Source organism: Schistocerca americana, chromosome 1, assembly GCF_021461395.2.
Source record: "Schistocerca americana isolate TAMUIC-IGC-003095 chromosome 1, iqSchAmer2.1, whole genome shotgun sequence".
Taxonomy (NCBI): Eukaryota; Metazoa; Arthropoda; class Insecta; order Orthoptera; family Acrididae; genus Schistocerca; species Schistocerca americana.
Window position 1 is genome coordinate 707,801,276 of NC_060119.1, and position 14,676 is coordinate 707,815,951.

Consider the following 14,676-nt stretch of genomic DNA (forward strand, 5'->3'; position numbering starts at 1 on the left):
CTTGAAATGCACTCACATCAGTCAGTCATAACAGTGCAATGACACTTCAGGACGAAGTTCAACAAAGATCCACCAACTGCTAACTCCATTCAGCAATGGCATGCGCAGTTTAAAGCTTCTGGATGCCTCTGTAAGAGGAAATCAACAGGTCGGCCTGCAGTGAGCGAAGAAACGGTTGAACGCGTGCGGACAAGTTTCACGCGTAGCCGCGGAAGTCGACGAATAAAGCAAGCAGGGAGCTAAACGTACCACAGCCGACGGTTTGGAAAATCTTACGGAAAAGGGTAAAGCAGAAGCATTTCTTAAACAGGAGATTGGAAAACCGATGGATCGGTCGTGGTGGAGATCATGATCAACAATTCATGTCATGGCCTCTACGCTCTCCCGACTTAACCCCATGCAATTTCTTTCTGTGGGGTTATGTGAAAGATTCAGTGTTTAAACCTCCTCTGCCAAGAAACGTGCCAGAACTGCGAGCTCACATCAACGATGCTTTCGAACTCATTGATGGGGACATGCTGCGCCGAGTGAGGGAGGAACTTGATTATCGGCTTGATGTCTGCCAAATCACTAAAGGGGCACATATCGAACATTTGTGAATGCCTAAAAAAACTTTTTTAGTTTTTGTATGCGTGTGCAAAGCATTGTGAAAATATCTCAAATAATAAAGTTATTGTAGAGCTGTGAAATCGCTTCAATCATTTGTAATAACCGTGTATATAATGCATCAGGCCACACCACACTTTCGCCTTATTTTTAGACATACTCATTGCAGGCAGAATGATTTTCAGAAACACATAGTCTGAAGCTATAGCAATGAACAGGAACATATACTTGGAGTGTGGCCTCATCTCTAAACACAATGTTCTTCATAAGTCATTCATCATAGTTGATCTCGTTAAGCATTGTTCAGGTTTATCGGTCAGTTAAAAACACGTAACAACTGCAATTTGTAACCTGAAGAAAGGACACATTTCCTTAAAGCCTCATGAACTATAGTCTTCTTTATGCTTAATTCTTGAACACTTGCCTGCACCAATTTTTTGAATCTACTTAGGTAGCTGTCCCATGTTGCTTCTAAAGATCCATCAGTTACTGATGTCCTACCAGAACAGCAATTGTCCAAAAAATTGCCAGTATCCTTTACTGATTATACCTCTGATTTATTTTATTGTTATGTGGTGGTTCTTCACTGTATACACAATGATATTCACATTGAACATTTATCATGGATTTGAATTTAGCAAGTCACAGAACACACCAAACTTTCCTCTGTACTGTCCTCATCCCAGCTGATGTGGCCTGATCCGCTATTGCTACACATTGCGCTGCATCATCACCTGCATGCACACATACTACCAAAACTCTTTGTGTTACTGTTCAATATAGCACAAGTTTCAACCATTTGTTTCATTTCTGTTTGTGGCAACAAGTGTTCATAGCTGCACCACAACTTTACAGACACACAATATTTACTACTTCATTTATTTCAAGGGCAGGATTGTTGCTTACATTATTATTCATACTTATTCCAAATTGTTCAAGTGTTTGTGGATAAGGTACAGCTTGAGCTGCTTTTTTAAAAAGTACCCTCTGTCATTGTCGTAACCTAATTTGGTAGTAAATTACAAAAAACAACTCTTTTAATGTATGGGCTCTTTGCCATTACAGATAATCTCCTGTTGATTATATGGAAATCTGTTTTTTGACTTGTATCACAACTTTTCCTATTTATGATCTTAGTGTCTTCTTTCACTAGCATAATGTTTTTTAGCTTAGGCATGGCATAAATTGTGAGAATATAGAAACTGCTTAATAGACTTATACAAGATGTTTCCTGTTTCACTTTCGCTATGGTACTCCAGGTTATCTTCTGCAATCTGAAAACTTTTCATATATGTATGGCAGATCTCACCCCACAGCACTATTCCATTTGACAAGAAAGGATATACTCATCCTAAATAAACAGTTCTTGGGGTTTCAGAGTTAAGTTACAGCGATAATCTCCTTAACCTACTACGAAAAGTCATGTAATAGTGACATGCACATAAACAGATGATGGCAGTATTGCATACACTAGGTATTAAAGGGCAGTGCATTGATGGAAGTTTCATTTTTCCTCAGGTGGTTCATGTGAAAACGTTTCTGACACGATTACAGAAGCATGACAGGAATTAACAGACTTTGAACATGGAATCGTAGTTGGAGCTAAATGCATGGGGCAGTCTGTTTTGGAAATCACCTGGGAATTCAATGTTCAGAGATCAACATTGTCAAGTGGATGTCAAGAATACCAAATTTCAGGCATTACCTCTCACCATGGACAATGCAGGGGCTGATGGCCTTTATTTAACAGTCAAGGGCAGCATGTTTGTGTAGAGTTACAGTGCTAGCAAACTAGCAACACTACATGAAATAACTGCAAAATTTGGCATTAATGCGCTACAGCAGCAGATGACTGATGCGTGTCTTTGCTAAAAGCACAAAATTGCCTTCAGTATATCTCCTGGGCTCTTGACCATATCTGTTGGGTCCTAGATGACTGGAAAACTGTGGCTTGATCAGATGAGTCTCAGTTTCAGTTGGTAAGAACTGACAGTAGCAGACCCCATAAAGCCATGGACCCAGGTTGTCAACAAAGCATTGTGCAAGCTGTTGGTGGTGCCATAATGGTGTGAGCTGTGTTTATATGGAATGGACTGGGTCTTCTGGTCAAACTGAGCCAATAATTGACAAGAAATGTTTATGTTCAGCTACACGGAGCCCATTTGCAGCCATTCATGGACTTCATGTTCCCAAACAGTGATGGAATTCTTATGGATAACTATGCACCATGTCACCAGGGTGAAATTCTTTGCAATCAGTTTGGAGAACATTCTGGACAATTTGGGGGATTGATTTGGTCACCCAAATTGCCCAACATGAATCCTTTCAAACATTTATGAAACATAAATAAGAGGTCAGTTTGTGCACAAAATCCTGCACCAGCAACACTTTTGCAATTTTGGGCAGCTATAGAGGCAGTATGGCTCAATATTTCTGCAGGGGTCTTACAATGGCTTGTTGAGTACATGCTATACCAAGTTGCTGCACTGTACTGGGCAAAAGGTGGTCAGACATAATATTAGGGGGTATCATATGAGATCTGTCAGACCAATGTATAGACTGAATGATGTTTTTATATGAATATTGTCACATTGCTGGTTACGTATGTGTGATCTGAGGCTTTTCAAGTGCACATGGTACTTTCAAGGTTCTTGTATCTACTACCAGATCCAGTCATCAAAGTTCCACAATATTTTGGTGAACAAGTATTCCATCATCATCAGGTGGTGCTCATGGAATGAAGTGTCTGCTGAGTGCCTTCAGTATTCATACCTGCCACTCCACAGTTCAGACCTCACCAGCCACATGCTGTGATGATGTGGGGAGTGTCTCAGTTACCTTCCACCCACCATCTCTGTCATATCTTGCAACCAGAGTCACATACTGCTTTGGTGGAGCTTAGCATTGGCTCCCATGCCTTGCTCAGTAGGAAGCCCATACCACTGTTTATTAAATTACCAGTCATTTGGATTTCAATGTTTCTATATTAACTGTACCCATTCTTAATGACAGTGACAACTTCTTTTTTCCCCACACTTGGCTGTCTTGATATAACTGCTAATTTATATCCACCCACATTCAGTATTTCTATACTTGTGGTCAAATAATTTTCAGAAACATATTACATCTATAAGAGTTGCAGGTTGCAGTTCGTCTAAACAAATCAGAAATTAATTGATTTTATTTTTAAATCCTCTAATAATTTGCTGCAACAAGTTTATATTAACCCCACCTATCTTTATATTTATATCTTTAAATCTACATATCTTAGGCTCAAAATTTTCAATTATATTTATATTTTTTAATATTGACAGCTTGAAGTCTGAGTTTAACTTGAAAAAAGCTGCTCTGTAGCAATTCTTCCCAGATTAGCTATACAGAGCACCAAGTAGTAATATTCCAAATTTTATGACCAAATTAGAAGTTCTGCTGAATAGTGTCAGCTCATTAAATATGAGAATAATACTTTGTGGCGATTTTAACATTGATTTATCAAAAAACAATAATGCTAAACTTGATTTGTTAAACATGACCAAATCCTTTAATATGATCCCCACAATACACTCTCCAACAAGATCAACAGAGCATACTGATTCAATAATTGATCAAATCTTCATAACTGATACTGGTTACAAATTCACTGGCGAAGTACTGAGCATGGGATACAGTGACCATGATGCTCAGCTACTGAGCGTTGACATGGAAAATAGTAAAATCAGCCCCAAAAAAGTATTTCAAAGAAGAAACTTTTCAGATGGTAATATTAGGATTTTTAACTTCCTATTAGCTAAGGAAAATTGGGACAGTGTTTACATGCAAACAACTGTTGATAATATGTTCTTAAGCTTCCATAACACCTTCCTTTATTACTTTAATACAGCATTTCCTTTTGAAACAAAAACTTCAAGCAATCAAAATAGAAAGTCGTGGGTAACAAAAGGAATCAAAATTTCTAGTGAGAGAAACAGATTTCTCCAATATTGCTCCAAAAAATACATAGTCACTGAAGAATTTTCTGACTATTGTAAAGCCTACAAAAAAACTTAACTTAGAGTGATTAGACAGGCAAAACTTTTATGGAATGACAATTTCATAAGAAACTCTTCAAACAAAATGAAAGCTATGTGGAAAGTTATTAAAAAAGAAACTTGTAGTTCAACACCTAAAAAGGAAAACATTTCTCTAACACTTAATGACTCTAAGGTCACAGATCCATACACAGTTGTAAACAAGTTCAATGAATATTTCACCTCACTAGCAGAAGATCTCATTCAGGCAAACTGCAAGGTATCGTTCTTCAATTCCACCAATACCTCAAACAGCACTAATGCTACAATGTTTGTTTATGAAACAAACCCTGGTGAAATTATGAACATAATAAAATTGTTACGCAATAAAATCTCTAGTGGCTATGATGAAGTACCTGACCTCATATTAAAGGTGTGTGCTCCCCATACAGTAAAGCCATTATCAACCATCTACAACCAATAATTAAAAACTGGAATTTTTCCAGATGCTCTCAAAATAGCTAAAGTCTCACCATTACTAAAGAAAGGTTCCCCTGATTTAGTATCCAATTATAGACAATTATCCATATTAAGCATCTTTTCAAAAATCCTGGAAAAACTTTTTTATGACAGGCTTATAAATTTCATAAAAAACCATGCACCAATCAGCATTCAACAACATGGTTTTAGTAAATCTTTATCCACCCAGACAGCAATTTTTGAACTGTTGGACCACATACTGAAATCAATTGACCAACATAATATAGCTGCAGGTATCTTCTTAGATCTCTCTAAAGCCTTTGACGTACTAGATCATAAAAAACTGCTTGCTAAATTGGAAAGAAGAGGAATAAGAGGTGTGGCTCACAACTGGCTATGCTCTTACCTACAAAACCGCAGACAGAAGGTATCACTTCAATACGATATTAATGTACAGAATAAAATAAACAACACAGTTTTCCTCTCGGAGGAAAGAACAATAAGATATGGTGTTCCCCAGGGTTCTGTTCTAGGGCCATTACTTTTCCTCATTTACATAGATGATCTTGTTGAACGTATGAGCCCACAAAAAACTATCCTGTTTGCTGATGATACAAGCTTAGTGTTGACTGGATCTAGCCCTGAATCCCTTCAGACAATATCTGATAACTCTATGGAAAAACTTTCTGAGTGGTTTAACAAAAATGGCCTAATTGTTAATAGTGGGAAGACTGTATGTATCAACTTCCATCTAATTCCCACATCCAGTCAAAAAACTATCCAAGTAAAGTTAAATAACGATAAAATTGAAAATGTAAATGCAACAAAATTTTTGGGTCTATGGGTCCAACAAAATTTAAAATGGGACACACATATAAACAACTTATCAAAGAAATTCTCATCACTGTGCTATGGACTAAGAATACTAAAATCTACTACAAGTAAATCCACACTAATGCAAGCATACCATGCGCAGTTCCACTCATTGCTCCGCTATGGAATCATCTTTTGGGGAAATTCAACTCACAGCACAAATATATTTAAACTACAAAAAAGAGCACTGAGGATAATCTGTGGCCTCAAAAAGCTGGAATCCTGTAAATGTCAATTTATAAAACTTAATGTTCTAAGCATCCCATCCCTATTCATTCCACCAGGGAATACCTCTCAAGAACAGGCAAATTAATCCGAAACAATGATATACATGCTCATTATACCAGAGGGCAATCTAATATCCATCAAATTTTTTCAAGGACATCGTCATACCAAAAATATATAACTCATCTGGGTGTCGTATTACACAATAAAATTCCAGAACAAATAAAAACTGCTCCAGATCCAATATTTAAAAATAAACTAAAGGCATTTCTGACAAAGCACTGTTTCTGTTCAGTACAAGAATTCCTGGAAATGAAAAATTATAAAGTTTCTTTGTAAAATCCTGTGATTAGAGTAAAACATTCTGTAGGCAAAATAATAACCTAATTTCTACTATACACAACTATGTTTCAGTTTCACTTCCCAAAATTTTTCAACTCGCTTTTGAATGTACAAGTACACATTCTATTAGTATTAAAACTTAATTGTCTGTGAAATCTCAATGTTAATTTCATGTTTAATGTAGTTTTTAAATGACATTGTCCTTCTGTTGTGTTTTCAGTTGACATTTTCACTATTCTGTAATTTCAGTGATTATTTGTGTAAATTTAAAGTATCACTACATTGCCTACATGTTTCTTAGTTCCTCATGTAAATTGTTTGTATTCTCTGTATGTGAAGTTACTATATTCATCAACGAACAATTTTGTGTACATTTTTTTAAATGGCAGTCCATTGCCTATATTTTTTCTCCAAACTACATATTTGTTAAGAAAAATGACTTGCCCTATATCATGTGTACTTTGTACAATATGTGATCCACAGGATAAATAAATAAATCATATTTCATTCTCGTAAATGCAAAAATGTTGTCATGTACCCAATTAATCAAATCCTTAAAAACCAATCATTGAACCTGCATTTTTGGCATATTGACATAACAGTATTAAACAGTGTAAAGTACAAGATGAAATAATAACAACATGAAAAGGATAGTACGCTACTCACCACTTAGAGGAGGTACTGAGTTACAGACAGGTACAATGAAAAAGACTATTAAGACAATGACCGTGTGTGTATGAGCTGTGCTTGTGTGAATTTGAGTTGTGCTTGTATGTATGTGTGTGCACATTTTCTGTTCCTGAAGCAGAACTTTTTTGTCTGAAAACTTAAATGTTTCGCAGTCTTTTTCATTGTGCCTGTCTGTGTTGAATGCCTCCTCTACATGTTGATCACAAATTTCTCCTTTTTGTATGTGGTAGTATTGGACTACATACTTGTCCCTGAAAAGAAAGAATTACAAATACTAATTAAATGCATTTAAATGCCTTATGTAGCTGAGTAAATTAGTAACAAAGGTGCTACTTTGAAAAATGTTGCCACCTCCTCTGTTTTATTATATAGCAGCCATACATCTGCTATTAATAGTTTAATATTTACTTGATTACTATGGTACATTACAAGCAAAATATTTCTTCACTTTTGTAAATATTGAGCCCTATTTCTAGTATATTAATACTTCTCATACAGCTTATGACAAACACTGTTACTTGCAATATACTTAACAAAGCTGATTCTAGATATACAAATAATTTAAAGGAATAGTGACTATTGAGGTACATTTTTAAATTTATTTTGAATTGCTGGGTCTGCCCAATTTACCATGGGCAGGAGCTTATTGATTTTCTAACTACCAAAATACATGACTCCTTTCTGAACCCTGAAATGTATTACAGTTCAGTCGAAAGTGACTATCGGTAATGAAAACCAATAAGAAGTAAAAATATTGTGAAGTGAATGTAAGAATTCCAAGACCCTTACAAAGGCTTCAACAAGATGTACATCTGTCATCCTTACACAAAATTATTAGTGCTCCCTTCTGCTGAACAAACACTTCATTTTCTTTAGATGTGGTGTCTGATCTTTTACCTATTCCGTAGCTCTCAAATTATTACCAAAAGTAATATAAGATAAATTAGATAATCAAAAAGATGGCACACATAACAAACACTCCTACATGTAACTCTGTTCTTTAACATAACACTACATTCATTGATTTTATCATACTGACATGGCAGTAGAACCTGTATTTCACAAGAATGTCTAAGCATTATAAGAAACCTAAAAATACTGTGGTCAACAAATGTCTGTAAGTAACCACTACACAAAAACATTTTCTTTATACTGCTTTATATATAAAAAAACATTTACAAATATGTCTTCAATCAGTGAAATATTACTGACAGGTATTGTTGTTGTGGTCAAAGTCCTGAGACTGGTTGACAGGTATTGTACAAAAGATATCATCTTAGTCCACATAGAGTTATTTGAAGTGCTTTAAAGAAAATATAGCAAAATACTTTAGAACACAGAATAAGTTTATGTATTTAGTTAGGAATTTATTTCTTTTGGTTATAAAGCAAATGAAATGGTTTTGCAACAATATTTACAACGTGTTTTACATTGTTCACTGATATCTTCATGTCCTTCACAATACATTACATTATCAACAGGTATGTCATTTTGTAAATAGTGTTCATTAGATTTTAAGCCCTACTAGTCCATCAGTTTTATCACTCATTTGATCCTTTAGTTTCTGATTGCTACAAACATTTTGCATTCATTAATTTTCATGTCACATAATCGATTATACAATAACATATGAAAAATTGGTTTTCAAATCTTTCAAATTACATTATGGGAAGAGACAACTAGCTCATTCATACATGTTTTTCTGTAAATTTTACTGTTTAACTACTTATGTAAACAAAAAAATTGGCCTTAATTTATGCCAAAAATGTCAACAACAATGAAATTTGCTTTAAAGTGCTGTTAATTAATTATTTGTCACTGTCAGACTTAAATTCTTCTTTTACATCTACATAAAGTACAGTGGTTCAATGGGGCAACATGAAAGTTCAATACAGATACAAAAATACTACTAAAGATCAGAAAAAATATCTATCACAGTAAATACAAGTAAATGTATAAAGCACAAGAAATTGCAGATTTTTTTTAGAAATGGTGTGCTGCTTTCGATACACATTCCCAAAACTACTACACAAGAAATCAAGAAATATAAAAGTTTCATTGGATGGCAAAATAATTCTATACAACAAAAAGAAATGATCTAAGGTCATTTTTGAGATTCCAGTGTCACTTTACACAAATATCTCGACTCAAAATAACATGGAAGTAACACACAGGTACTAAGTCATTATAAACCACAGAGAAAGTTATATTAAGAACTAAATAAATGCTAATGAACTGACCAAGATTTGTACTTAAAGCTTCAACTTTACAAATGATTAGTTGGTTAAATTATTACTATAACACTGACAAATAACATTGTAAAAAAAGAAAAACTAATTGCTTTTCATGAAAAAACACAGTAAAATACAAATCATGACTTATTTACAACCTGTATAGAAGTAACATAGCACAAGCAAAAATAATATTACCACACCACAGTGGCTGGCTCAAAAATTTTTTAAAAAAGTAACTCTAACTATATAGTTCTTTGCATATGGTAGAAAACATTTTGTTTCTACAAAATTCCAGTAAGAATCATTTTCATTAGTTACATGTACGTTTTCATTTGTGTGGCTTAAATGAGGTAACATATGTTAGTCTAAGAAGCTTCTTAGATTTAGGATAAATCAGCTGGTAGCACTGGTATGTGGGTTTTCAATGACCTCAAATGGACCAATATAGATATCAAAAAACTTTCTAAATTCTGATGTTAACATTTTAGATTTCTCATGTGATTTAACAAAAAATAGTTTCCAATGTTGAACTTAAGAATTCTGAGCTCATTACTGTGTCTTTTCTTTCAAATCTCTCCCTGCTTTACCATGGTTTGTCTCACAACTGCTTCACATTCTTGAGTAGACATGACAGTATATGGTGGATAATCTACAAATTCAGTGTTATTATTTGCTGGTTTATTATGAAACATAACTTCAAAGCTGAAAATCCTGTGGAACTGCATTGCAAGCTATTCATTATGTCTTCAAAATCACTGATGTATTCATACCATATTGTTGGTTTGTGGCTGCAGTATGTGTGACATAGATGATTAATTTCATGCATATATCACGCTGCTGGATTGGATGAAGGATTATAAACTGAAATTAAAAAATGTCTAATAACAGATTTTTTATGAATGACTTCCAACACTTTGATACAAACTGTGATGTATTGTCTGACAGTATTACTTTAGGTTTTCCTACATTTTTGCAGTAATTTTTTTACAGTTTTAGCAATAATCTGCATACTTGTAGTTTTTCTAACAGCATATAATTTTATATATTTGGAGAAAACATCAACTATAACAAAATATAATAATAACCATTTTTACTTTTTGGTAAAATTCCATAAAAATCCACAGCCACGAATTCCATAGGTTTCTAACATGTTATATTTTGCATGTCAGCATGTCAAGTTCTTTTACTTACCTTGACTCTCTGACAACTGTCACAAGTAGACAGTTATTTCCTAACCTTTTGAGTCATATTATAGAAATAAATATTTTCTTGTAGCTTTTATATACATTTTTGAATACCACAGTGTCCATAACTCTCATGTATATACTTAATCAACTTCCCACCTACTTCCTCTGACCAATATAAATTCCAGTGACCAGACTCCACATCTGTTCTCCTGAACAGGGTTTCTTTATGTACTTTATAATACCTGTCCAATTTTTCATAACCTCTTTTGCTTAAGCAACACAGTTTGAATCATGGTTTTGGTTCCTTCTAATTTTGTTACACATTGCCCTAATAATTTTCTCATCATGTATACCCTCCATACATTTGATTTGAAACTGTTTTTCCTCATTTTGATCAAAATTTTCCTTACTTCCACCCAGTAGCATCCTTGACACAGCATCTGCAACAACATTATCTGTACCTTTAATATATTTAATTTTTAATCAAATTGTTGCAAATACATTCCCCATCTGGTAAGGCTATTGTGATATAGTCTACTTCCTGTAGGTAGCTTAATGCTTTGTGGTCTGAATATACACTTACTTTATGTCCCAGCAAACAGATTCTGAATTTAGTAAATGCCTACTAAACAGGTAACAATTCTTTCTCTGTAGCTCTATAGCATTTGTCATGTTTTAACAGCATTCTACTTGGAAAGGGAATTGTGTCATGCTTGATTTGGATTTCCCCATTAACTTCTTTTTCCCTTAAATAGTTCTCCTCCCAAACCATAATCACTACTATTTGTGTGTAAACAAAATGGTAAGCTGAAATCTGGTACAAATTTGATTATTCAATTATTTCTTAATATTTTCATATTCTTCTTGACATTCTTGGGTCCAAACACAATTAGTGTTCTTTTTAAGTAAATTGCTTAAACAGGATGCATTCAAACTTCACCCACTCACAAATTTTTGGTAAAATCCACATAAATCATAAAATGACTTGAATTGTTTTCTACTATGTGGTGCTGGAACGTGTGAAATTGTTTTAATTTTATCAGAATCTGCCAAGATTCCTGTCCTAGTAATAACATGACCTAAAGAATTTTAGTTCAGGGACAGAAAATTTACATTTTTTGTGTCAATAACATCCCTTAATCCTCTTAACAGTGTCCCTGGGTATCTCTACAGCATCATAGCCACTACTACACATTTCCTTGCTAATACCTAATGCTTACAATTCTTCTTTAAAACAAACAAAATGCTTTTCTTCTTCGTTACTATACTCATCATCATTTACCGTCAGTTTATTATATTCAATAATACAATAACCATTGTGGCGACTATCGACTCTACTAGTGAGATATCTCCGTCATAGCAGGCTCTCTGACCCATGTGGACTTATTGTGCGCCGCCATATTGCTTCCCATTCTGTTGTGTACTGCTGACTGTATAAGACGTTGTAAATATTCTCGGATAATAAAGTTGTATAAGCGCATGTTAGTGTGTTATTTAATGATCGCCGCCGCTCCGCACATCAGGAATAACAACATTGGTGACCCCGATCTGTTTTAGTTCAATTCGTGAGTGCTATTAACAGTGATTTGTATTGTGCTACGAACAATGTTTCAACAACCGTTCAGTCACTGTGATGCGACTTCTCAGACGCAGTTTTTCAAAGCGGAAAATGAATCCATTCCGGAAATCACGCCGCAGTTTCAGTGCCAAAGTGAACTCAACTGTCAACCGGATTTTTACCTACGTGGCCCCGAGATAAACTCTACGGTTCCCGCTTGGCCGCCGCAGCACGTTCCTGCGCCTACGGCTGCCTCACGACCATCGGACTGCATTCTGCTTATTGACGCCCCAGCACTGCCAGCACCTACCGTTCCTGCTCATCTGCTGCAACCACACAGGACGCCTGCTCCACAGCCGCAAACTACGCGACTCTCCACGGACATCTTACAACCTCTCAGGTATGATGCAGCCGCGTCTCCCGCGCCGCGTGCCATCCCAGCTCCTGTTCGTCTTCCGCACGTTTTCCCGACGGTTTCGTCCGTCTCTGCCACGTCGGTTTCAACTGCGCCCGCTACACTCCCGAACCCGTGGTTAACAGCTCCGGCATGCCTACCGCCCGCGCCTGCGGCGGCACCGGCCGCCCCACCCGCGCCGGTCCACAACGTTTTATTGACATCCGCGCCGGGTTCTTTCGCGTGGCAAACACCGGTTGCGTGCTCACCAGTCTGAACTGCACCTGTTACCATGGTACTGGAGAGTTTTCCACACCCAACTGTGCCCCCACCAGCCGGGGCCCCAGCAACTGTACCTGCCTACACTATGCAACCGAACTCACATGTCAAGACTGAACTCTCTTCTTGCACTCCTGCTGCTTGTAAATCATGTGGTTTTGTCCCTAATAACCAGATTAGTACAGCTACTGTGTGCCAGTCTCCTGGCGCCTACAATCTCGATTTGGCACCACTCTACACTGCTACACCGTCTGCACCAACCGTTCCTCAGAACCTCGCGCCTAGCAGATTCCCAAAACTGCCAGCCCTACAAACAGAGAACCCTAAGACATGGTTTGCATTAGTGGATAAAATGTTGGACATTCACAGCGTGCTAGACGACGGAGCCCGATTTTTGTGCCTTCTTAGTCACCTGCACGATCACACAGATCTTATTAGTGACATGCTGCTTTCGCCTCCCATGCAGAATAAGTATGAATTTGCTAAAGCTTGTATCATTGAACGCTTATCCCATCCCCCTGCTGAGTCGATACAACGCATCATCCATGAGGAACACATCGATGACCGTACCCCATCACAGCTGTGGCGCCACTTACGCGCCCTGGTGGACACAGACTTTCTACCAGACATCGCACTTTGGAGAATTTGGCTGCTTAAACTCCCTTCTGAGCTACAACTGCAGTTATTGTCCCATGTCTCTGAGCCCCTCAAAGCACGCCTGTGCATTGCTGACCGTGCCTATAGTATCATTCAACACCGGTACCTCCAGCATTCGAGTCCGGCATCTGCCGCCCCCACGCATTATGCAGTAACAGAAGCCAAGCCTGGCTGCGGCAGGACATGCGCCACACTGTCAGCGCAAGCAACGGCCCCGCCACCCCGTGGTCACCCGACTGCACCACCTACTTTTACGTTGCCACCCCAAAGGTCACTGGAGACGGCCGAGTGTGCACCGGAGTACACTCTGGCCACCTCACCGCCCGGCCATGCTCCTGCACCGCAAGCTGGCTCTCCTTATTGCTGGTTCCACGCTAAATTCGGTGATGCGGCTCGCAACTGCAAGCCCCCGTGCGCTTTCCCAAACGCTTATGGCGGGCACATCTAGGCGCCACATCCCGCTGCGCTGCCTCACGGCGCCTACTGGCATCTCGTCCAACTCCTGCTGCTCTGTCTTCTGCTTTGCGCCTCTTCGTCGAGGACACCAACACTGAACTCTGTTTTCTGGTGGACACTGGAGCCGACATTAGTGTTATCCCACCCTCCCTCGCCCCTAACATAGATCCCTTATGTGCACCGCCACTGATAGCTGCTAAAAATTCCCCGATTCCGGTGCTAGGTTCCTCACATCTCTTGCTTAAATTTGCCCCAGATCAGGTTTTCACCTGGACATTTTATGTTGCGGAAGTTGATGCACCTGTACTAGGCCTTGATTCTCTTCATCACTATGCCCTCTCCCCTAATCTGCAAGCCGGCTGTCTGACTCATGTCTCCGGTTCGAGTGTTCCTGGTGTGTCACAACATTCCTCCCCTCAGCCCGAAGTTCCTACTGACTGTTCACACTCTGCCCTTTCAGAGTGTATGTCACTTGCTGCAAACCTTTCTTCTGCTCTCTCAGCTTTCTTGCGCGAGCATTCAGACATCGATGCATTGCGTACTCAGAATGTCGACCTGCGTGTTCGCATTGACAAAGTCCATGCACAACTGTTGCAGACACAAGAGCAGCTTCTGCAACTCCGTACACCCTCTCTTGCAATCGTGGACAAGCCTCAGCAGCCTGGTCATTGTGCCGCAGCTGTGATCC

The 14,676-nt window shown here is 37.8% G+C and overlaps 1 protein-coding gene across 1 annotated transcript; it reads left to right on the forward strand.

Moving 5' to 3' along the window:
• Nucleotides 1–12,249: 12,249 nt before the first annotated feature.
• LOC124593749 (nematocyst expressed protein 3-like) lies at nucleotides 12,250–12,873 on the forward strand. The gene has a single exon (XM_047132088.1). It carries the CDS (start codon nucleotides 12,250–12,252, stop codon nucleotides 12,871–12,873), a length of 624 nt encoding a protein of 207 aa, XP_046988044.1.
• Nucleotides 12,874–14,676: the final 1,803 nt, after the last annotated feature.

Coding starts and splice junctions, on each gene's coding strand:
- LOC124593749 (XM_047132088.1), top strand. CDS start 12,250: ATGTTTCAACAACCGTTCAGTCACTGTGATGCGACTTCTCAGACGCAG.